This window comes from Macrotis lagotis, chromosome 1, assembly GCF_037893015.1.
Source record: "Macrotis lagotis isolate mMagLag1 chromosome 1, bilby.v1.9.chrom.fasta, whole genome shotgun sequence".
NCBI classification, from domain to species: Eukaryota; Metazoa; Chordata; class Mammalia; order Peramelemorphia; family Peramelidae; genus Macrotis; species Macrotis lagotis.
This window is the reverse complement of record NC_133658.1, coordinates 374,695,336-374,720,559: the sequence shown is the minus strand read 5'-3', so window position 1 is coordinate 374,720,559 and position 25,224 is coordinate 374,695,336. Positions and strand designations below refer to the sequence as shown.

At 34.2% G+C, this 25,224-nt stretch overlaps 1 protein-coding gene across 5 annotated transcripts in view; it reads right to left on the bottom strand.

Annotated features, from left to right (window-relative positions):
• Window positions 1-22,961, bottom strand: part of KCNMB1 (potassium calcium-activated channel subfamily M regulatory beta subunit 1) — a 41,616-nt gene extending 18,655 nt beyond the window's left edge. Inside the window, exons 1-2 of one of the 5 annotated variants that reach the window (XM_074212437.1) lie at window positions 22,877-22,961; window positions 2,302-2,467 (exon numbers count right to left, since the gene is read on the bottom strand). In XM_074212437.1, the coding sequence (XP_074068538.1) occupies window positions 2,302-2,435 (134 nt within the window). In that variant the 5' untranslated portion in view covers window positions 2,436-2,467; window positions 22,877-22,961. Of the gene's footprint in view, window positions 1-2,301; window positions 2,468-5,315; window positions 5,598-22,876 lie in introns of those variants that run through there. The other 4 variants (XM_074212438.1, XM_074212439.1, XM_074212440.1 and 1 more) reach the window with 4 other exon arrangements.
• Window positions 22,962-25,224: the final 2,263 nt, after the last annotated feature.

Here is a 25,224-nt window from a genome sequence, read left to right as displayed (position 1 = left end):
CAAAATCACATAACTAAGAGCAGAATCTGAATCATAATCATGGGGCTCCATTCTAGGAAAGCTCAAAGAATAAATGTCTACTAGGATTCCCAGTTCAACTTGGTGTCCAGATGTCCTAGGAGGAATTCTAATTTTGTGTCAAGTAAGTCAGGATCTTGGAGCTCATGATTTAGGTGAGCCTCTGCCTTATCCCTGATAATATTGAAGAAAGAAACAGCTACTTGCTTTTAATATCCCTTGGTGCTATTACTCAGCATTAGCCAGAGCATACATACTTGACTACTGACGCAAAAAGCATCAGATATCTTCATCTCACTTTCCTTAACCCTTGCGTTGGAAAGGGCATTGGAAGAAGGCAAATAGGAATGTCTTCCAGAGAAGGTGACCAGGAGGGTAAAGGGATCTGGCTATCATGTAATTTGAGGCATAAAGATGCCTCTAATAATTTGAGCTGAGAAATGACTTGCAGGAAAGAAGACTGAGGTGAGTATACTTTCTCTGGTTGGATCAATAGATGCAATCTAGAGGGAGACAGATTTCAGCTCAATATGGAAGAACAGTTCACAGTGGTGGTTATTTGTCCTTCAATTTCAAAGAAGATCAAGGATATTACGAGGGTGATGTCTAGACATGCAAGTGTATTGGATTTAAATGAGTAAGAGCTGTGCAAAGTCACTAATTTCACTCTTTTCTCCAGAGTCATCTGATTCCAGTAGCAAGACATAGGTCAGGGCAACTGGTGATAACCCTGGATACTTTGGAAGATCTTGGTCTTGTTAAGTTAAGGTCTTTCCCAGATCTCAGTTTCTCTGAGGCAACACTCATTCAAAGGCTAGGTAAGAATTGAAGTAAAAACTTCAAAAAAAAAATCCTAGTTTTGCCTTCACGAAAGAATCGTTCTAGGAGGGGAAGACCCTAGTCAGAACATAAACGATTGTTATTTACACTCATTCTGAGCCATCAAAACCCAACCTAAGAGCAAATGAACCTTGGGCTAGGACCTATTTTGGGGCAATCAGTGAGAACCAGAGTGATGTGGATTCAAAGACATAGTCAAGTAGCTCCAACTGAATCTCAATGGGATTTCTGAAAGCCTGACTTTTCAGAGTTATATTTTAAGAAATCATGAAGGAAAATTGTATGAGACAAAAGAATTAATTGTTACAATTCAATAAAACCAACAACCAAAAAAATGATCAAATTAATACACAGTGGGGAAAAAAGTCTCCAAAACCTAAGATACATGCCAAAGTATGTGACCAAAATTATATTCTTTATGAATTCCTCATATATTTAAATTCCTCTATATTCACAGTCATAGTTGTCTGTTAAACAGAATGAGAAGTATTCAGAGGCTGAATAAGCATCTGTAAAAGATATTGTAGAGGAAATTTCTGTAGAGTATAATGTTGGGAAAAATGATCTCTTAGGTTCTTTTTAAATCTGAAGTGCTATGATCAAGACCAGTTATCAGTCATCTTTATTAACTCAATATTCTACAGGACAGTTGACAAGAACAGGATCATTTTGGGAAAAAAAAAACTTCATCTGCTCATAGGTTGGATTTTGATTGTATAAATAACAATTGTTTCTGTTCTGGTCAGAAACTCCAAGGGTCTTCCCCCTCTCAGAATGATTCTTTTGTGAAGGCAAAAATAGGCCATCTTTTGCTTCAATTATTATTTATTTTAAAGTAAAAATTTCCTTTTTCTTAAAAAAAAGATGAAAGTAAAATTAAAAAGTAATTAAAAGAAAATAGAACTAACAATGGCAAAAATTTTAAAAAAAGCAAAAAGTAATTCTTGGAATAAATTTGGGCAGTGTGGTACAGTGTAAAGATTTGAATTTGGATTTGAATCCTAACTTTGCTCCCTGAATGAACTTAGGCAAGTTATTTATCCACATTGAACCTCAGTTTTCTTATTTGTAAAATGAGGGGGGTTGAACTAGATGGACTCTGAGATCCCTTCCAGGTCTAATTTTATGATTTTATGAAATAATGATATGATTCAACATTGAATATTTGATTCCCTTTAATTTTTGTAAGCTTAAATTTTCCCAGAACACCTATGGAAAGAGAAGTGGGAGAGAGCAATAATATTCAAATTCTATACTATTCAACTGTATACTAGATTCTACTTATTTGGTATAGAGGGGGTGTAAAGGAAAGGCTTATTATTAGCCAAATAATTTGATGGTTTCTATCTTCCAGACAAACATGATTCCTTCTGATTCCACTTAATATTGTCCCTTCTCCAAAATGAGGCTTATGAGGTGACTAGGGAAAGGGATATTGAGTACCTCTTGTGGTGTAAAGGCACTACAGTTGTCCCCAGGATGTAGTAGGTGATGGCAGAACACACCACCATGACTGCACCCAGACATAAGGCTCGGCTCTCTCCTCGTATTTGTGCTGTCACCAGATTTTTCCCCATCTTGACTGAGAAACAGACCTGTCTGGTCACTCCTGGAGTTAGAGAACCAAACAAGGAAAGCCTAGATCAGCAACATCACTGATAGTATAACCTTTCTGCTGCTCAGACAACTTTAAGCCTCTAAGTTATACACAACTTGCAATCTCCTTAAATATACAGAGAATTTCTGTCCATGAAGTAATAGCTCAATGACTTCACACCTGGTTGATTGGAGGATTTAGAACTGGAAGGGGCTTTTAGAGATCATATAGCCCACTATTTCATATTCCAGATGAGGCACCTGAAGTCCACAGAGATCAAGTGACTTGTCCAAAGTCAAATGGTTAATAAGAGAAGTTAGGATTTAAACTAAGCCATGTGTGTATATACAATATATATTACATGCATATACATATGTCATATGTACACATATGTGTTTATGTATGTAGGTAGATATATGTTTTATATATACACACATTTATCTATCTATCCATGAATATAATCCACTGAAGCTTAAAACTACATTAAAACTTTGGGGGATACCCTGTGTATGCATCCAGCATTCTATATTACTTTTTAAGGATTACAAAGTTCTTTGTAAATAGAAAATCATTTTATTCTCAAAACAACCCTGGGACGTCAGTGCTATTATTATTACAGCTATTTAATAGTTGAGAAGCCTAAAGCCAATAGAGGATAAGTGATTGCTCTGGGTCACACAACCAAAAAGTGTCTGAGGGCAAATATGAACTTGGATCTGCCTGACTTCAGAACCACTGCTCTATTTCCTTTGTTCTTTTTACTCCAAATACCATACTCTTTTCATTGAACATGGAGGAAAGACATTAATCTATTGCCCTTATAACTCCATTGTCATTGGTTGACTTATTAAATTAACTAGGTATTTCCAAAAGAAACCAGAGTCTTGATAAAATAGGACTCTTTAAATTAATTCAACAGAGGAGAGGTATTTGAAAAAATCAAAAAGCATGTATATGAGGCAGTGGAAGATATGGCAAGGGCATCAGAGTTGGAGGGGAGTGGAATGGTCAGGCTGCCAGATATCAGCATGTGGTCAATAGAGTGAAGGTGGAGAGAGTTCCTGAAGGAAAAAGAGAAAGACTGAAAAAGGAATTATTTCAGTATAAGATTTTAAAGACCTTTAGCACTGCTAGGATTCTCTTAAGACAGAGGAGTTTGTTAGTTGAGACTGAATATTTATAGAAATAGCACATATACATACATATATGTGTATATATATATATATATATATATATATATATACACAAATAATCCTCAACTGAAAGTGAGGCCCCAGTATCCTCCAGAGTTCAGAAAGGATGGCACCCTAGTGAGAAATACACACACATATGCACATATGTGAATATTTCTGCTTCTCAGTTTGGCCTCAGTGGCTCTACCAAGAAAAGGTGAGGAGAACCATTAACTTCCCTGGGCCTCACACCCCTCAACTGTAAAATGGTGTTGATAGCTAAATCTAAGCCATTCACTTACTAGCAACCAGTCATAAGGAAAAAGATTCCTTGGAGCAGAGGACTTGGATCTATTTACTCCTGCATGACCTTAGGAAAACAGTCACAACCTCTACCTCACTTTCCTCATTTTTCAAGTGAAGAGGTTGAACTATATTCTCTCTCTTCTAACTCTAATTCCATGATTTTACTATTTACAAAGCACTGTGGTAGGCAATGGAAGAGATACAATGAAAATTAAGGCATGGTTTTTGCCTTTATCGAATTTATAACCTAATGGAGCAATATGATTTATATACTCTCTCTCTCTCTCTCTCTCTCTCTCTCTCTCTCTCTTTCTCCATATATATATATATATATATATATATATATATATATATATATATATATACATATTACAGGACCATATAAAATATTCAGCATAATATAAAAGCTTATAATAACTGACATAGATAATAATAAGTACAAAATACATGTGAGATCAGAGAGAGAAAGATCATTTTTGAGTAATGAAGTAAGCAGAAAGGCATCAAGGAAGTCTTCCTGGAGGAGGCAGCATTTTAAAAAAATTTATTTAAGGCAATGGGGTTGTGACTTGCCCCAATTATTAAGGCAATTATTAAATGTCTGAGGCCAAATTTGGACTCAGGTCCTCCTGACTCCAGGGTTAGTGCTCTGTCTACTGTGCCACCTAGCTGTCCCCTGTCAACTGTCTAACAAACTTCCCTGTCTTGAAAGAATACTAGCAATGCTCAAGGTCTTTAAAATCTTATTCTCTTCTAGAACTCTTCACTATCTGGGAGAGGGACATGAATAGCAAGACTTCCTGGCAGCTGTAGGATGAATGCCCCCCACTATGATCTTATATTTGATTTGACTAGACTTGCTTGATCAAATAGCATCCTTTTAAAGGTGTGAAGAGGGGTAAGTTCTGTGCAAACAAAAAGGAAGGAAGGGGGAAGTCTCTTTCTTCTCATACTAATATCTACCTCATACTCATTATTAATTTTCTGACTAGTATGATGTCTCTCTTTTCACCTGAATTCTCTGAATTCTGGGAAAACTGGGGTCTCACTGTGAGATACAGAGCAACAAGTGCTCCAAATGAGACATCTTTCCCTAAACCCTACATCATGCTCAATATGATGTTATGTTATAACATAATATGTTATGATAGGTCCTAGGTTACTCAACCATCTCTGCCTCCAGATATAGAGAGGAAATGTATTTGTTTTAATATTGCCCTCCCCACCATTTACATCTGATACCTTCCACCTAATCAATACTCTGCTACACATTTCCAAAGTTTCTGCCTTCTAACCCTTTTACTACTCCCCCACCCCAATTATCCTTGGAAAAACAATTTTGTGAGACAGGCTTTAGGAAATGCTGTCCGAGAGGTACTCACAATCTCTACTGGCTCCTGAATTTGTCTTCACCTTCAGGAATAACTTCTTTTCAGAAGGCCGGGTGGAGCCAGGGAGTTTTCCATTCCCCCACCCCCACGCCTGCCCCAAGGAAGCAGTCTGAGTTACAGCAGGAAGCTTTGTTTTACAGGGCTCCTCCAGCTGTGGCTGGCCCTGTGCTCCCCATCCCTGAAGCAGTCCTGTGCCCATACATGGTAAGGAATGAGACCCAGCATCCCCTAGAGACAGGAACTTCAGGAGAGCAGGTACCCACAGAGAGGAGACCAACTAACATTTAGCCTGGGGGTATTTTAAAAAGTTTTTTTCTAAAGTCTGGGGGTGGGGGGGGGGAAATCCAAGTTATTTTTTTTTAAAAACGTTGGGCAGGGAGGGAAGAAACTGAAATGTTCACTTATATCCTTCTGGAGGGAAGAAAGGGAATATGGGTGCTTAGTTTGCTTTGAAATACATCCTCTTCTTCATTTACCTCTGGAACAAGATGGGCAGGAACGGAGGAGGGGGAATTACAGGAACAGAATTAAATATTAGGGGGCTGCTTGGAGGCATTATTCTGGCAACCTGGAGTTGGAGGTGGAGAGTGTCAGTCTGCAGAAATGTCCCTGCCCTTCTGATTACCAGCTAGGTTGCCAAAATCACTAGAAACAGAAATAGTCTCTAGTATCCCCTGGAGGTTCATGGACAGCTGCAATTAATCACAATCAATCAAACTGTATTAAATATCTACTTTACTAGATACTGTACAAAGTAAAGCAGATAAAGTACAAAGAATGAAATAATTCCTTATATAGCTTTATCTCAGATACTGTGAAAGTACATTTGAGTTGGGATGGGATGAGAAGGTGAACACTGATCAGTAAAAGTGTGATTTAGTAGAAAAATGTTAGAATTGGAATCAGGAAACTTGGGCAACATCTCTGAGCATCAATTTCTTTATCTTAAAAATGTATAGAGAAAAGGTCGAGTTTAATAATATTTGCATCATCTATCTCACAAAATTGGCATGAGGAATGTGTAGGTTTTGAAGCCTCTAAGGTTAGCTAACATGTTAGGTGAGAAGTCAATGACCAAAAGAGATCTTAGATTAAAACATCTGGGAGAATATAGTAAGATAAAATGCAAAAGCCTTACATTTGGATTCAAAAAATCAGTTTCACAAGTAGAAGGTAGGAAAAGTAAAGTTAGCCAGCATTTCATTTGAGGGGAAAAAAGAAAGATAAAAGTATAGAGGAAGAAAAGATTGTAAATTCAATGGGAGACAATAGTATGATTAGGGTCATAAAAATACTTCTTGCAAACAAGTTGCACTGAGTCATAGTGACTCATATATATTAAGAAGGATGAAAATAACTTATGCACGCTTCTAGGGCAAGGATTTTTAATCTTTTTTTAGTCATGGCTGACTGGTAAAGCATGTAGAACATCTAATAATGTTTCTAAACAAATAAAATAAAATACATGATATTACAAAGGAAACCAAAGTTTAGTAAAAATAAAGATAGATTTAGATATAGGCAGCTAGGTAGTGCAACAAATGGTTTGCCAGACTTGGAGTCAAGAAGACCTGAGTTCAAACCTGTTCTCAGTTATTTAATAGCTGTATGACCCTAGGCAAGTCACTTAACTCTGTTTACCTAAGTTTCCCATCTGTAAAATGAGTTGGAGAAGGAAATGACAAAGCACTCTGGTATCTTTGTCAATAAAATCCCAAATGAGATTGTGAAGAGTTAGACATGACTGAAACTACTGAACATACAAATGGGGATAGATATGTATATGGATGTAGATGTGGGTATAGATATAGATATTGCTATAAAAATTGACATAGGTGTATCCTTTCCACAGTTAGTGGGACCTTGAGATATTGCATATTTTTTGTTCAGCTATATAACTACAAAGATTTCTGTTACAGAATATCATAAGATCCCCTAAAAATGTAACAGAAACAACTTTATTCAATGACCCCTGGCTTGTTTGCCACAATTATTGGAAGATATTCAGAAGAGAGATGAAATCATACAGAGATATCCTATAGATGATAATCTCCATCACACAGCAGTGTAATGATTGTATTATGCCCATTGTAAATATTCTTAAATAATATCTATAATCATTCAAAAAAGTTCAGCCTGTCTACCCAGGAAGAAAAAAAATCACTCTGATGAAGAATGCCTACTGTCCATTTTCTATGGAATATAGATATAATATAGTAAGATGAAATGTTAGAGTTACAAGTGTAAAATCTGGGAGTTGAGTATAAAAAAATCAGTTTCACAAGTATAAGGTGGGAGGCTAGACAGGATTTCAATGGAGAAAGAATGATGAAGAGAAGATTTGTGGATTGTAAACTCTTGAGATAATTGTGTGTTCATAATTATATACAGTTCAATAACTTATAAAGTATGATCACTACTGTGTGTGTATATATATATATATGTATATTAGACAGAATGAATGAATTTAATAGGATTTATAAGCACTTACTTTGTGACAAGCAGTGTGCTTTGTATTGGGAAAAAATTACAAATGACAGGTATGGTGACTGGAATCCTAAAGGAGAAGATTGACACACCTCACCCAGGAAAAATGGTAGAATTGATTTGCTCATGATTGATGGTTCTAGAACTCCAAAGAGGTTGGAGGAAGAAGTGAGAGGCAAGGTGAATGGTGAAGAGAAAACAGAGTAAGAAGTGAAGTGAAACATGGTTGAAGTTTCCCTGAAATAGTGATGTGAAAAAAGCAGTTACCAAGGGTAATAGGTCCCCAGGGCAGATATTTCTCCAGGTTGGCAAGGTTGTTTTGTAGGGAGGTCAAAAAGTAGAAAGATTCTGCATTGGTAACTGTAAATCAATAAGCAGTTCAGCACAGAATTAAATAGAAAGAGAAAAGATGCATCTTCCTAAAATAAAAACTAACCTTTCAAATAATATTCTGGGGAAATGGTTAAACAAACTGTGGTACATGAATGAAATGGAATATTACTGTACATTAAGAAATGATGTGTGTAATGAATACAGAGTTACCTGGAAAGTTCTACATGAATTGATTCAGAGTGAAGTAAGCAAAGTCAAGAAAATACCAAATATAGTAACAATAACAATGCGAATGGAAAGAAAAATGACATACTAAGGATTTGAAAGTAAATGTAACAAAATTTTAAAAAACAAACAGGACACAAATAAAGAAATATGGGAGAACACCACGAACCACCCTTTTGTGAATGTAAGAGGTTCACAGGTGTTATATAATACACATTTTCCCAGCTTTTTCTATGTATTTAACAGTTGCACTAATTCTTTATCCTTTCTTTAAAAAAAGAAGTTATTTGTTCTATGAGAGCTCTCTGGGAGGAGGGAGAGGAAAGGGATACCTGGAATAACTATGATGATTTGAGAAACAGAAGATGTCAATAAAAAGCTCATTTTAAAATGAATTAATAAATAGATGTCAATATTCTTCTGGCAGCTCTGTATGGCTATGAGTCATGAAGTACCAAAATCTCTGAAGTTTCTTTTTTAATCTATTCAAAAGGCAACAAAAAACATTATGGGTCTGAGAAGGGTGTAGTACATTACAGATGAGGAGAAGAAATATAGTGGAAGTCATCAGAAGATTATAGAGTCAGGGGAAAAAAAGATGTGTGCACTATGTGATAGAACTAAATATCTAATAGATGGTTTCCTTTGGCTTCCATTAGAAGTAAGAAGAAACCAAGAGAAAAGTTGCCAGGAGGTTGGGTGGAGCACCAATGGAGGGATTTAGAGGAAAATTAAGACAAAAGTTGTATAAGATCTTCAGTTAAGATAATCCATCAGAATCTGAAATGGGGATATGGAGAGATGGATCCTGGGCAAGCTAGGTAGGTGAAAGCCAGCTTCCAGGTCCTAGTTACAATACATCTGAAGTACTAAGTTTACTTCAATTCAGTAACAATATTTTAAAAAAATACTATTTCACTTTAGACCACCATATTATAGGAAAGACACTGAAGGAAATTCTGGAATCAGCCAACATGATCAGGCATATTAAAGAGCTGAAGTTTAATCTGGATAAGAGAAGGAGGACATAACAGTAATATTTGAGGACTGTTAGAAAATCCTAATTATTTCATGACTATAAGATGGTTTCAGACTTCACTTTTTGGATTTTGCCACCAAGCATCAATTTGCCTTCTCCCTTCTTCCCTGTGGCTCCCTCCTCTCACTGGTGAATTTCTCTTAGAAGTTCCATTTTGATGAAGGGTCCAAATCAGCCATGCTTTATTCCCTGGATTCCACCTTTCTCCTTTTCATTTCCCTATTTCATATTGTCTTCCCTTCTTAGAATTTCAGGCTCATTAATGGCAGGAAATGTCTGGTTTGGGGGTGTATTTGTATCTAGTGCTTAGCACACAGGAATAGCTTAATAAATACTTGCTGACTTTCTCAGTAGGTTGGTCAAAAGCAGTCCCTTTCTAGTTTCCTTTCTAACCACTCTCACTTGAAATCCTGGAGACCTTGGTGCTTTTGCTCCAGATTCCTAAGATGGCTCAGCAGAGACCACACAGAAACTTCACTTAATGAACCAACCTCTTCAGAGTCAGTGAGCTGTGAAATGAGAGCAGTTGTTCAGTCTCCCTGACACTCTACAGTGATTTGTTCCTGCCCCCACTCTTTCTTAATTGAAACATATTAATAGGAGACCAAATTGCCTTTGTTGGACATCACAGTAAAAAGGCCACGCTATATATTCAATCCATCTTTGGCTGCTGAAATTAGTTTGTTAAGCTCACCTCTTGTAGAAGACCAACTGTGCACATTAGGATTGCTGCTTGCTGATCTGATATCTGAACTTGAATAAAGAAATTGTAGATTTGGAAAAGAGCCCTAGAAGGCCATTCTATAGGAGAGTACACTGAAATAATGCAAAGGAAGATGGAGTCACCAAAGTTGCCTGACTGGCTGTTTGGGAATGAGATGTATGCATACATGTGTGTATATTATGTTTGTGTTTGAGCATGTGTATTATACATTCACGTATGTATGATAGCAGGAAGGGAAAAGAAGGAAGGTGGTATGTGGCTAATGAGTTCTCTAGAATGTCGTTCTCCTACTTTGTCTGTAGTCTAGCTTGTACCTAGGATTTTGCACATACCTTCTTAATCATTATGTCTTCCAATATTTTCGGGGAAATGGAAGCTGGTGGAAGGCAGTCTGTGGTGCAACTGGGACTGGCCTTTCTTAATAAAGCAACCTGTTATATTCTTTTTATATCCATATGTTCAGGGATACATATATTTATTTCTCAGATTCAGATACAGTATTAGTCCTGTATCTGGCCAGTTGGATTGCCAGCAGCAGTAGCAGCAGCAAAAATATTATATAGATATTGATATAGATATAGATATAGACATGTATATAAATAATATTACAATGTATGACAAATAATTTAATACATAATTAAAAATAAAATAATTTACTAAACAAAACACCAACTCTTTTAATATGAGAAAGAATCTCAGAGACTTAATTAATAAACTTTTTTTTAGGTTTTTTTCAAGATAAATAGGGTTAAGTGGCTTGCCCAAGGCCACACAGCTAGGTAATTATTAAGTGTCTGAGGCTGGATTTGAACTCAGGTCCTTCTGACTCCAGGGCCGTTGCTCTATCCACTGTACCATCTAGCCACCCCCAATTAATAAACTTTTAATAGGTACTTATAATGTACAAATCACCATGCTAAATACTGGGGCTTCATGATATTTTTGTCTCCCCCGATTGAACATCCTTCTTTCAGGATGGCACAAAAATTACCACATAATTTCATGAAGTTGACAGCCTTCTCTTCTACTCTTCTTTTTTTGTTTTTGTTTTTGCATGGCAATGGGGTTAAGTGACTTGCCCAAGGCCACACAGATAGGTGATTATTACATGTCTGAGTCCTTCTTCTTCTCTTCTGACTGATCTCATCACCGATTTTCTTTGTCTGTCCAAGACAACTCTACTGATGGGCCAATTCCATGAACTGTTAATTTTATTATTGTAATATATGACATTACATATTTTTGCAAAATAAAAACCACTTTGGGTGATCTAGGATCACTCAGGATCATTACAGTTGGGCACTAGATCTGAGATCCATTGGGAAAGGGAAATCTAGGTGAAGAATTTCCTTTTACAGATGCCAGTCTATACTTTATCTGCAAATGACAGTCTTAGAGCACTGAGAGGTTTGGTCCCTTGCCTTGGGTTATACTTTTAGACCATGTCAGAAATGAGACTTGAACCCAGGTCATCTTAGTTTCAAATCTAGTTCTATCTATCTATCTATCTATCTATCTATCTATCTATCTATCTCTATCTATCTATCTATCTGTATATGTATATATGTATGTGTATTCATATTTGTGTTTGGGCATTTTCATTCATATATATATATATATATATATATATATATATGCTTATAGAGAGACATTTATTAAGAGGGTAGGTTATAGAATGTCAGAGCTAGAAGGGACAGCATGCATTAACTAATTCATTTTGCAACATCAAACTATTGGCTGTACCAAAACTAGAAGCCAATCCCTTTTACCAAAATTCTTTCCACTTCAGCACACCTATGATTTGTATTTTTTTCCCTAAGCAGATTTCCTTGTACTTAATACATTTAGGCTCATAGGACAACTTATTTCTCTAGAGGCCAAGGATCCTGGAAGTATCCCAAATAGAGATGTTCATCATTCTACCAAACTGACTTTCCTACTTCCCTGAGGATGCCTCCAGAGGTTACATTCTGCAAGGAATTTTAAAAGATACACAACAGCAGAAAGAAGCTTTTTAATTCTTTCTGTTACACATTAATGAAAATGTATGTTCATAATCCATAAATAATAAGATTGATTTCACATTGCTGAGAGGTTTAAATTGACTTTCATGATAAAACTCCATTATTTGCTTCACTAGACATTTCTCTGAAAGTTAACAAGATTGCTTTGAACTCTGCCTTCACCATGGGGTGGATTAATCACCCACAGTGAGGCATTCTCCAAGCAGAATAGTGTGGGGACTTCTTCTATAGGGCATGGGGAGAAAGTATTCGAGAAAATGGGAGAGAAGAGGAGTTTCCATGTCTTATAAAGGAAAGTGTGGCCAGGTTTGGGCTATAATTTCTTAAATTGAAATTGGAGCCATAACTGTGGATTATTGCATCGGGGGGCTATATCACAAGCCACTCCTAAGGTACGGGGTATGGAGCATACCATCAATGGAAAAGGGAAAATTGACTTTATTGAGGTGAGGAAGACTCCTAAAAAAATCACTTTCAGGAATCAGTTCTATAGGAGAAAGTAGGGAATTGTGGGGGAGATGATCATGTAATAGTTTCCTATATTAATTGCTAACTCTATGTTCCTATACACCTAAAGACTCACGATACTACCCTGCAAATCTGGCACCCTGGAACAAAGCCCTATTCACCCTATATTAATTAAAGATGTGGTTAAGTTTAAAGGACGACAGTATGCATCTTCCAATCTGGCCTTGGAAAATCTAGAACTCTTTTCTGGAATTATGTTCTTTTATCAATAGGTCAGCTCTGTCCTCTATATATTTCTCCAACAGAATGGCTCCAGATAGAGAAAAAAGATGGAAGGAAGAGGATTGCCTATCCATAATGTCATCTAGAATTTAACAGAAAACATCCTAATATTAGTCATCTACAAGCTTGCATTAGACCAATGGGAGGATGAAGTAGTAGTAGTTAGAATCCTCATAGTATAATAAGCCAATCTTTTTTAGAAAACTATTATGGTCTTAGTCATCATTATCTGATCACTTAATTATTATTCTAGGCCTTAGACTTATTCAGAAGCAAACCGTTTCCCTTCAAATTAAATCTAGAACTTAGAAATCTAGAACATGGAATATCTGGAACTTCTGGAAAATATGTCCCTACGACCAAAACATGCACTATCCACTATATATTCCTCCAACAGAATGACTCCAGGTAAGGAAAAGAGATGGAAGTAAGAGAACTGATTATCTGTATGTCATCTAAGATTTAAATTGAAGACATACTAGGATTAGTCATCTGCATGCTGACATTAGACCAATGGGAGGATAAAGCAGAAGTAGTTAGAATCCCCATAGTATAATAAGTATATAGCCCATCTTTTTTGGAAAATATTCTGATTCTAGTCATCATTATCTGATCACTTAATTATTATTATTCTAGTCCTTGGACTTATTCAGAAGCAAAATGCTTTCCTTCAAATTAGATTTGTCCCTTCCATCATTTGTTCTGTATATATATATATATATATATATATATATATATATATATATATATATTTATTTATTTATTTTCTTCATATATGTTGTAAATATAGAATGAAATAGAGTAAAATTATCATGGAAGAATAGAATAAATAGACCAGAAGAAGAATAGAATAGAATAGAATAGAATAGAATAGAATAGAATAGAATAGAATAGAATAGAATAGAATAGAATAGAATAGAAAAATAGAAACTCCCTGTGGGAAGGGTCTCTTTTACTTTTGTCTTTATATCCCTATTATCCAGCACAGTGCCTAGTAAACCCTTAATAAATGTTTGGTGGATTATATTGAATTTAACTGAATGGTTCAATAGCATGAATGAAGAATTAAGAACCTTATCTTGTCCTTAGCTCTGTCACCAATTTATTGTGTGACAAATCTTTTCATGTCACCTCATCTCTGACTAGATTTTCAGCTTAAATAAGCAATGCAACATCTGAGGCTAGACATACCCTCTGATCTACTGGAAGACATCAAAATACATGCAGCTATTTCATATGCTTCTTTTAAAAGGCCATAACGATCAGCTTCTGGTGACAGGGCAAGAAAGCACCTGCCTCCCCATCCCCTAACACACAAAACCCATTTTCTATGAAAACTCCTTTTGCAGTTCATTGAAAAGTGGGGACTCAACTAAGAATAATTGCTCATCTTCTCTATAGACCAAGTCAGCTAAAACATCTGGAAGATAGAATGAAGGTCATCTTTCAGAAGTTGTCAAGGATGCCTCCAAACCAACTTATTTAGTGGGCTGGCAGCCCCAGATACTTGGTCTTAATAAGGTGTTTTTTTTTGCCTTCCCAACAAAATGCCAATGGGCTGATCTATTGCCTATAATAGGGATATTTTGCCTAAGGTTCATGGATACTCAAGGGTTTCATAGATAGATTATAGGGGACCTATAAACTTGTATGGAAAAAAATTTGCATCTTAATTTTCACTCATCTTAAGCTAATATTTAATACTTCTTTTAATTACTTAAAAATATGCGTCTGAGAAGAGGTCAGATTGCCAAAGACCTCATTAATCAATAAACATTTACTAAATGACTTCTATGTGTCAAACACTTTGAGAAGTCCTGGGGATCCAAAAAATAGGCAAATGTAATCCCTGCCCTCAAGAAACTTCAATCTAATGGACATTAAAAAAGGATAAGAACTCCTGCTTTATAAGGGAGATGCAATTTAAAGCCCTAAGAATAGACCTTTAAGCTAATCAAATTCAAAAATCAAACCCAAAAACAGAACAACCAAGCTGAAATGTTGTATAATGGATGAGGACTTCATTTTTAATTACATTGTTATAGGAAATTCCTATAAGAAACCTCTTACTACCAGGACAGATAGGCACCTTCTCTGGACCTTAATAGTCATAAAGAGTTGCCTAGAGCTATAAGGAGATCATGTGATTTGTTCATGTTCACAAAGTATGTGTCAGAGGTGAGATCTGAGCCTATTTCTTACAGATTGTGAGGCTACCATGCCACAAACTCTCTCAATGGACAGTGGAAGGTAGAAACCTAATGTCTGCCCCTTGGTCAATTTCTTCTCCTGTCTATAGGAATGAGGAAATAAAGAGAGAAAAGCAGTAATTGTTTACTATTAATTTTCTGATGTAGCACATTTATAGTTCTGCTCTTTGCTTTTTGGTAATTTTTTTAATCTGCCTAACTTGTTTTCAGTTTTTTTTTTCTCTGACCAGAAAACCAACTCTCCACCAGAACTAAAACTAGCAATATTTTACACCTGGGGAAGTATGAATTACATTAAAGGAAAGGGATGCAAAACATGCTTTCAAATCAACTTTTGAAGCTAGAATACTGTAGAAATGACACTGTCAAGGAGTGAGACAGGATCCCCACTCTCTGATCTGAAAGGATTCCACAGGGAATGTATGAAGAAAATGGGTCAGTTGATAGTTTCCTGCCTTCTCTAATTCTGCTTACTCATGAGGTACTAAGTTTTGTTTTTTTCTCTGCTCTTAAAGGACTGAAAGTACTTTCAGTACTCTTAATTTGGCACCCTGAGACAAAGTTCCATTTGTTTCACCCTGGTTATGACTGTTCCTCTTTTCTCAAATCAGCAAAATCAAATTCTCTTTTTCTTTCCTCCTACCATTTCCCTATAAATAGAGACTTATGCATAGTTTTGCCTTAATAGAGCTAAAAAGCTTTTGCACAAACAAAATCACTGAAAAAACAATTTCATAAAAATAGAAAAAAAAATTTGTATCACATATCACTGAAAAAAATTTGAAATCCAAAACATTCAAGGAATTTTACATCAATTACTATTCCTTTATAGATAGGAGGTAAAAGAATATAGTTTTCCAAAAAAGAACTGAAATCATAAATATCCACATGATAAAAATGCTCCAAAATCCTTATAGTAAAAGAAGATGCAAATTAAAACAATTCTAGTGTTTTATATAACATTAGACAAGTTGGCAAAGATAATAAAAGATAGGAGCATGCAGTAGTTTTGGGAAAACAGGTCTAACAGTGATTAATAACAATGATCGATTGAATGATTCAATCATTGTGAATTTCAATGTGAAATTATCCAATTAAAGTAATAAAATTACCCTTACTTTTGACCTTTTGGTTTTTCTGCTGAGTATATATATCCCAAAGAAGTCAAAGGCAGAAAACAACTTCCAAATACCTCATTATTCATAACAACATACAGAACAAAAAAAAGTACCTATTAGTTGAAGAATATCTGAAAACCTATATGAAAAAAATCAGAACATTTTTGAGAAATAAGAAATAACATTAAAAAATTCAGGACAAATGGCAAGATTTATATGAAATGAAAGAGAAAGGAATAAGAAGAACCAAGAATATAATATTCATAAGACTACAATGTAAATTAAATGCTCACTGGGAAGAAATAAAACTGAGTACTTAAAAAACAAATGGATATCCTAGAGAATAGCAAAGAAAACATAACTTCTCCAAAGCAAAGAATTAAGAGACTACTAAGATAATAATATATTGTCATATGCAAATATTAAATCGGATTTTTTTGCTTATTTTTTTCTCTTTTCACAAGGGAGATTTCAACTTGGAAGGGGAATTAAAATGAATGAGATGTAAACACAAAAGCATCCATAAAATATATTATTTTTGCTTTTATTTAAACTTTTTAATATATATATATATATATATATATATATATATATATATATGATTTTCCCTTTTTCCTTTAAATTCCTTGCTATCTCTGTCTAATTGAAGCACTGCTGGGTTACTGGGTTGATACAACTTGGTGACTTCTTAAATATTAAACTAAATTGTCTTCCAGAATGGTTCAAACAAACCACTGTTTTTCTGATTGAATCAGTGTGTGTGTTATCTAATCACAGTGTCTCTTATATTTATTATTCTTTTTTTTGGTTACCTTTGCCAATCATCATGATGGGTTTGAGGTAAAAACTCAGAATTATTTTAATTTGCATTTCACTTATTAGTAGTAATTTTGAACATTCCCTCAATATATTTGTCGCTAGTCTATACATCTATAAATAATCTATTTAGGTGAATTTAGTTATTTTAGTCATGTCTCACCCTTCATGACCCCTTATGGGTTGTCTTAAAACAGGAAGGGTTTACCACTTCTCTCTCTAGCTCATTCTGTAGATGAGGAAATTAAGGTTAACTAGTTTAAGTGACTTACCCAGGGTAACACAGCTAATAAGTATTTGTGATCACATTTGAACTCAAATTTGAACAAGATATACACTGTACCACCTAGTTGCTCCAATTTATATTTGACCACATATCAATTTGTTTTCTTATTCTATCATGGCTCTTGTTCTTATCTATTTGTATTATTTTTCTACATACCTTGGACGTGAGATCTCTATTAGATGTTTTCCTTAAAGATTTTTCCCCATTTTATTCTCTTATATGACTAGCTGAATTAATTCTGTTCATGTTTAATTTTTTTCTAATTTTGTGTAATAAAAATTGCTCATTTGACTTTCTATGATTGTCTCTTTATCTAATTAAGAATTCCTCCTCCCCCACCAACCATAGCTGTGTAACATATTTACTTCTAATTTGTGATATGACTTTTTTTGTTTTTACATCCTGTGATGTGACATCAATAAATCAATCAAATTAATCATTTATTAAGAGCCTCCAAGGAGACAGGCACTAGGAATTCAAAGGCATAAATAAAACAACTGTTGATCCAAAGTTCCCTTTTTCCGCCAAATTGCTTTCTTGGGTTTTCAAAAGTTTTTTTTAAAGTGATAATTCTTAACACAATTGGGGTCTTCAGAATTATATAATACTAAGTTACCATAGTTTATTGTTGTAGGTTTTGCTTACCTAGTTTGTCCTTCTGATCCACTTTTTTAGTTTTTTGATACCACTACCAAGTAATTTTTGATAATTACTTCCTTTATATGATAATATTAAGATCCCTGCATTCTTACTTTATTCATTATTTTTCTCTAAATTATTATCCTTTTATACTCCTCAAAATTCTATATAGAATTAGAATTCTATATAGAAATCTCTCAGTAGTTTGATTGGTATGGCACCAAAGCTGAAAATCAATGTAGGTAGTAACATTGACTTTTTTTATTAGATTAATGCAATCCATACATTAAAAATGGATTTCTTTCCTATTATTTGTCTTCCTTTATACCTTTTTATTGGTGCTTTTTGTTTTTATAATACATTTATTTCTGAATATAGCCTTTCCTCCTTTCTTACCCAGAAAGCTATGGATTAGAACAAAAATTAAAAGAAACTTATTTTAGAGACAATTCCCCAAACATTTTAACTATCTCTATTAATATATATGCAATATTCCTTGTCAATTATCCCTCTGTCTCTGGAGGCAACATTTTCTCATCCCTTCTTTGGGATTAAGCTTGGTTATCATAATTACATGGATTTTATTTTGTTTTATTACTCTTCCCATTTTCATTGTCCTCATTACTGTGCATATTGATTTTCTAACTCCACTTACTTTACTCTCCATCAGTTCTTCCCATGCTAATCTGAAGTTTTCATATTAATATTTCTTATAGTTCCATTACACTTTATCACATTTATGTGCTATAGTTTGTTTAGTCATTCTCCAGTTGATGTTTATTTATATTATTTATAGCTCTTTACTACAATGAAATGTACTACTATGAATATCTTGGTGTGCATGGAACTATATTTATATCTTTGACTATACTAGAGTATTTCACATCTGCCTATCATAGCTAATCTGCAAATTAAAAGACATAGAAGTTTTAGTCACTATTTTTCTGACAAAATTCCAAAATGTTTTTCTACAAAGACTGGACCGATCCACAATTCCATTAATAGTGTATTATTGTGCCACTTCCTTTATTTGCTTATATGGTGTTTTGAGATTATATTGATACAAAGGAACTAGTACAGTAAATAGAATGTTTGATTTGAAATCAGACATGAAACATGAATTTGAATCTATGTTAGGCCCCTTTTAATCAGTTTGACTCTAGTCAAGTCACTTAATCTTTTTACCATAGCTTCTGGTAGGTAAGAATAGCTTGTTATCTCCCAGAGTTGTGGTGAGAATAAAATGAAATAATATATATAAAACATTTTGTAAATTTTTATGCATTTCAAGCACAATATAAATGCTGTGATGATGATTATCATCATGATAATGTCCTAAATGCATCTTGACTCCCAGATATTTTATGGTTTTTTTTCTAAAAGAATTTTGTTTTCTATCTCCTCGTGCTGTTTGTTATCAATGTACAAAAATGACTGCGTAATTGATTTATATCCAGCTATTCTACTGAAATTATCAATTGTTCCAGTTAATTTTTTGTTGCATCTCTTGAATTCTCTAAGAAAATTATCATATCACTTCAACATTGAGGTAATTTTACTGTTTCTTTTTCCCTCTACTTCCCAAATTTCTCTTTCCTATAATTAGCATTTCTATAAGTACATTAAAGAGTAACCAGGACAATAAACACCTTTGATTTACCTTGAATTTATTGAAAATACTTCTATCATTTCTTCTTTACAAATAAATGCTAGCTCTTGACTTAGAAACATACTATTTGTAATAAAGGTTTATTCATTCTTATTCTTTAATATTTACAACATAAATTAATTCTATATTTTGTCAAAGATGTTTTCTATAGGTATTTTTATGGTCCAGAGGTTTTTTATTGTTTTGTTATTGATCTAGTTTATTATCCTTATACTTTTCTTAATGTTAAATTAAAGTCTAAGTATAAATGTAGTCTATTAATAGTGAATAATCTTGACTAATATTTCATTCAATATTTTCACATTACTTATTAATGATATTGGTGTCAATATATATATCAAGGAAATTCAGATAGAAAGAGATGTACTTGTCATAAAAAGTAATGGAAAATAAATAATATTATATTAACAATCACTAAATTATAATTTTAAAAATGTACAAGAATCAAACAGGTCTTACAGGAAGAGATGAATTCTATTCTATGCCAGATCCAGTTGATGAGATCAAAGATCCATCAAAATAGTGAAGTAAATATTAAATCAGTCATTATGGTTAATAAAATTAAGTAGACTGTTTCTGTTGCACTATTTAGAGAAGATAAATGATATGTGACCATTGAGGATTAAGAAATTAATTTCCTGAAGGGTGCTACCAATTAGCAGCATAAATTACTTCCTTCCTATGTAAAATACCCACAACAAGAACATGATAATTTAACTTACTTAAATAGCTATTGAATGTCCAATCTCCTTCTGTACTTGTCCGTTATAAAAAGTTATGCTTACAAAATTTTTAATTGTTTTATTTTAAGGATATTACCAAGAGTGAGCTAAGTGGTATTTTCATAATTCCCTTCAAAACTATAGAGAATTATAACCCATTGCTAATCTGTAGTCCTCAATTATACTATTTGCCATACTATAATTTGATGAAGAAATAACAAATGTAGATGGTTATTAAATGGATAAATTGGTACAGAAACCTCTTACATAAAAGGAAACTACTAGATGGAAGTATATTATTTGATGATGAAAGATTATTGAATGGTAGAGAAATATTTTAACTGGTAGAAGGATATTAGATGTCATTGGATTTATTAATAGTTGAAGTTATTAGATGGTAAAATTGCTACTTGATGAAATAATTTGTTGGAAAAGAAAATTGTAAATATCTGTGCTGAGTAATATCTCATTTGAGTAAACTCTCTGTCACTTTGAAGGTTAAGAGTTCCATCATTTCATACTTTCTTTGTAAATATTAGAAAATCTCTATTAGATACCAAAGATGTCTTTTCCATCACATTGCCCTCAGAATGTTTTCAGTCCTTGTCAGCATATGAATTTTGCTTTCTATTTCCCTCTGCTTTCCAAATTTGTTTCAGGAAATAGTAATCAAACCAATTCTACTGTTCTTATGGAAAGGATGAGTGAATAAATTGTTCAATGATATCCCATATCAAAACTACTGTTCCTAATCCCATCTCTCTATCAATGTGACTTCTCCTTTTGGTAAATAAACTTCTAGAAGGTAGACACTGTCTTTATTATTGTATTTGTATCCCTAAGAACTTAACACAGAATTTGGCATCTAATAAGTGTTTAGTAGCTCTTTTTTCCCCATTCTTCCTTCTTCTTTCCTTCCCTCCTCCTCTTCCTCCTCCTCCTTTTTTCTTCATTTCCTTCTCTTTCTGTTTCTTTCTTTCCTTCCTTCCTATCTTCCCTTTCACTTTTCATTTTTTTCTTTCTTTTCTGCATTACCTGGACTTATAGCAAATTTGAAGTAAAGGAGATTCATTGTGGTAGGTGGGGGGTAGGTATGAGATAGAAAGCAGGCTACCCAAAAAGAGGAAGAATTTCCAAATGGGTTCAATTTCCATAGAGATAACCTAGAGAAACTTAATTTCTTTGGAGGAGGTAATAAAATACAGAAAGTTATCTACCTTTGAATTCCTCTTTCTGCAGGAACCTCTACAAACAAACCACAAACTTTATGAAATTCTTAATTGAAAAGCAAAACAAACAAGCGAAAAAAAGAATGCATGAGTGGTCTGGTATATATTTATCTCTGAGAGAACATTTTTACAAAAAAGGGAAGGGATGGTAGAAAAGGTATCTGTAAACATCACTTGTCTTGGGAGATACCAAGTCATGAAATCAAGGATTCCAGTACAAATCCCTGAGTTCTCATAAACACATGATTAAATTTTATCAGAAAAAAATTAATCCAATTTATTGTTTTTGTTGAGTCATGTAATGATTAGGGAGAGGCAGATTTCAATAATTAAGATCTTGGGAATGTTAAAGTTGTAGCTTCAACTATAATCATTCTTATGAATTCCATACTCAGTTTATTATTGGCACTTGATCTACCCTTACTACAATAAGAAATGACAAAAAATAAAACTGAGTCTTATCCTTAATTATTTACAATCCTGGATGCCTATGTTCTCCCAATCTGAGTCATTTTTCTCTTCCTCCTCTATTTCCTGCTCTGTCCTAGCCTTACCATACTGTCTAAAGTTTAGTTGTCATAAAATTAGGTCATCATGAGACAGGTTATCATACTGTTGAAAATTTGTTGCGATAAAATTAAGCATCCTGACAATTAGACCATTGAGAAACATACCATACTCCAAAAAAGCCTCATTGATATGGAAAAGATCTGACTCTAAAAGATCAAGGTCTCCCACTAATCATCAATCATCCTGATTTAACTCTATCAGGCCTCTAGGCTCACATGAGATAATGAAAATGGCTTCTTTGCCCAAAGGCCCCTCACTTTAGTCAATATGATGTTCAAGTCATGATATCACTTCTCTGATGACTCAGTCTTCAAAACACAACCATTAACTAACTAATCACTGAACTCACTTCAAGGAAGCTGCTAATGGTGAAGTCTTTAAGGTATAGCTTCCTGATCCCCACCCCCCCATTCCTCCAGCCCTTTGATAACTTCACCAATGACTAAATATGGATTGGATGATGTCTAAGGTCCATTTTAATTCCAAAAGTCTTCAACTCTAACATTCTCAAATCCTAGGACTCTATCATTACATTTTTTGCTCTAATAACAATAGCCCACACTTGTATGATGCCTTGGGGCAAACAAAGTGCTAACAAAGTGCTTTATCTAAATCGTCTAATTTGATACTTCCTCACAAAAATCCTATGAGATAGCTGTTACTATAATATCTATTTTATAGATGAGGAAACAAAACAGTTGAGTGACCTACCTAGGTCACAAAGCCTTGAAGAGTTAGCCACAGGAATTGAATCCAGATCTTCCAGCAGCACATTCTCTCAGCTATTCACTGATTTATTCATGAAGGAACTTGAAGGAAAATAGCCCATGGGAGGTAAATGCAAGTTCAATGAACTCAAGAGGTAACCTTGAATTCTACCTTTGAGCTATTCCTGATTTGGGATAAGGTTTCACAGAACACATATGTGTTCTTTTATTACGACTTTAAATGGGATTTGAAGGGCAATATTTTTTTAGCTCTTCTCCTATTTGGGACCAATTAAAATAAGGGCATTTTAATAGGTCCCGTGAAAAGGAAACAAGAGTAACTTCAGCACATAGAATATTGAGAACAGAGGTCAGGTCAAGATTAATAAGAAATCTCGAAGTGCAAATAATGACCCACATTTTGAGGGATGAAAAACTCCTGTTTAAAAGGTAGGAAATTAAATTACAATGGAAAAATATTTATTCAACCAATCAAGTAAATACTAAAATATTTAACAAATTTGGATTGAATGTTTACACTTGAATATTAAAACTTTTTTTACATTTCTGAAAAAAATAAAATAACAGAGGAAAAAGTGACTTTCAAAATCTTCCCAAGATAGCAATGAACACTTAATTCCTTGGTAAATGCTTTTTTATTCTTATTGAGACCCATCTTAATGACCACAATTTATCCCTCTGCTGAACTGATGGCTTGAAAGAAATGAGGCACTTCCCTATTTAGGTTTTCTCCAAAAAAGAGGTAACTTGGCGGCCACCCAGTCAACCAACATGCCCTGAGAAGCTGCTCAGGAAGAAATATGCTGAGCAATAAGGGGACATTAAAAAGTAGGGATCCTTGATCATATGGGACTTACTTTCTGGTAGGATGATAAAGCCTATACACATATGAGATCAGAGTTCCCCTAAAAATCCCAGCTCTGGAAATCCACTTGCTCTATTCTCAAGTTCATTGTGGCAAGTCTGGGGCAATCAATTGTCCAAACCACAGCTTGAGCCACCATTATTACAACCTTGTCTCCTCACAGAGCATATAAGAGCCACAAATAAAAAAATAAGGTTTTTCATTCAGATAGAATATTGAAGTAGCTCATGTAGGAAAATAAATGAACAGCAGGATCTAACCACCTCTGTGTCTCCCTTAATGAAACCTAGGAAAAGAATCATTAGCTTCTTGTATCTGTTGCCTGTTAGGTCACACTGGATAACCTTGCAGTCCACTAAAATCTCAAGATATCTTTTTTTAAAGTTCTGTAGATGTGTTTTGTTTTTGTTTTGTAAACATTTACTGATTATTCCAACTTCTTGAGAGAACCTTTCTAACAAAGTAAAGCAGTTAAGTCAGATTGATAATAGTGACCTCATCTAAAAGTACATCAGCAATTCACATTTGTAACACTTCCTCCACTTCTCCATTAAAACAAAAATTAACAGAAACCTATTCCCCATTAGGTTTAAAAAAGAAAACATAACAAATATGAATATTTAAGGAAATCAAATTTCCTCCATAACTGTCTAAACATATATATATACATATATAAATGTGTATATATATATATATGTGTGTGTTTGCATATTTGTGTGTGTGTGTATACACATGTACATATATATATATATATATATATATATATATATATATATATATATATATATATCTGTTTGTAAGAGTCCTCTGGTTCCTGCTTGACCTTCACAGGTTCTTCTTTGGGGTCTTCTGTACTAGACTGAAATGGCAGAAGGCCACTGCCAGAGTAGAGGTATGTCTTACTTAAAACAGACTGTCCTCTTTTAGTTGAACTTTATACCTTAAGATCTCCACTTTAGCTCAAGATTGGTGATTCTGAAGGCTGCTGATAAGGTGATGCAGCTGCTGGTTTATAGAGCCTACTTGCTCATAGACAGAGAGGGTTTGCTCAGAGTCTATTTTCTGCATTCCATACACACTACTTTGCAAGGTATGTCTCCTAATTTTCTGGAGTGTTGTCATTATTTTCCAGAGAACTGTTTATAGTGTTTTCCATCAGACTTTGTACTTGTCTAATATCAATCCAAATTTAGAAACCAAAAAAGGAGTAAACTGGAAGCATGAATGGTCATTGTATTGATCAGTATATTTCAGTTCATGCAAATCTTTCCAGGCAATTCTGAAGTCCTGTCCCTCATGATTTTTTAATAGAACAAGTACTCCTTCACATTCATATTCCACAATTTGTTCAACCATTCCCTAATTGATGAATATCCCCTTAATTTCCAATACTTTGCCACTATATAAATCATATCATTTTGAAACCATATATAACCTCATTTCTTCCAGCACATTTATATTCCACA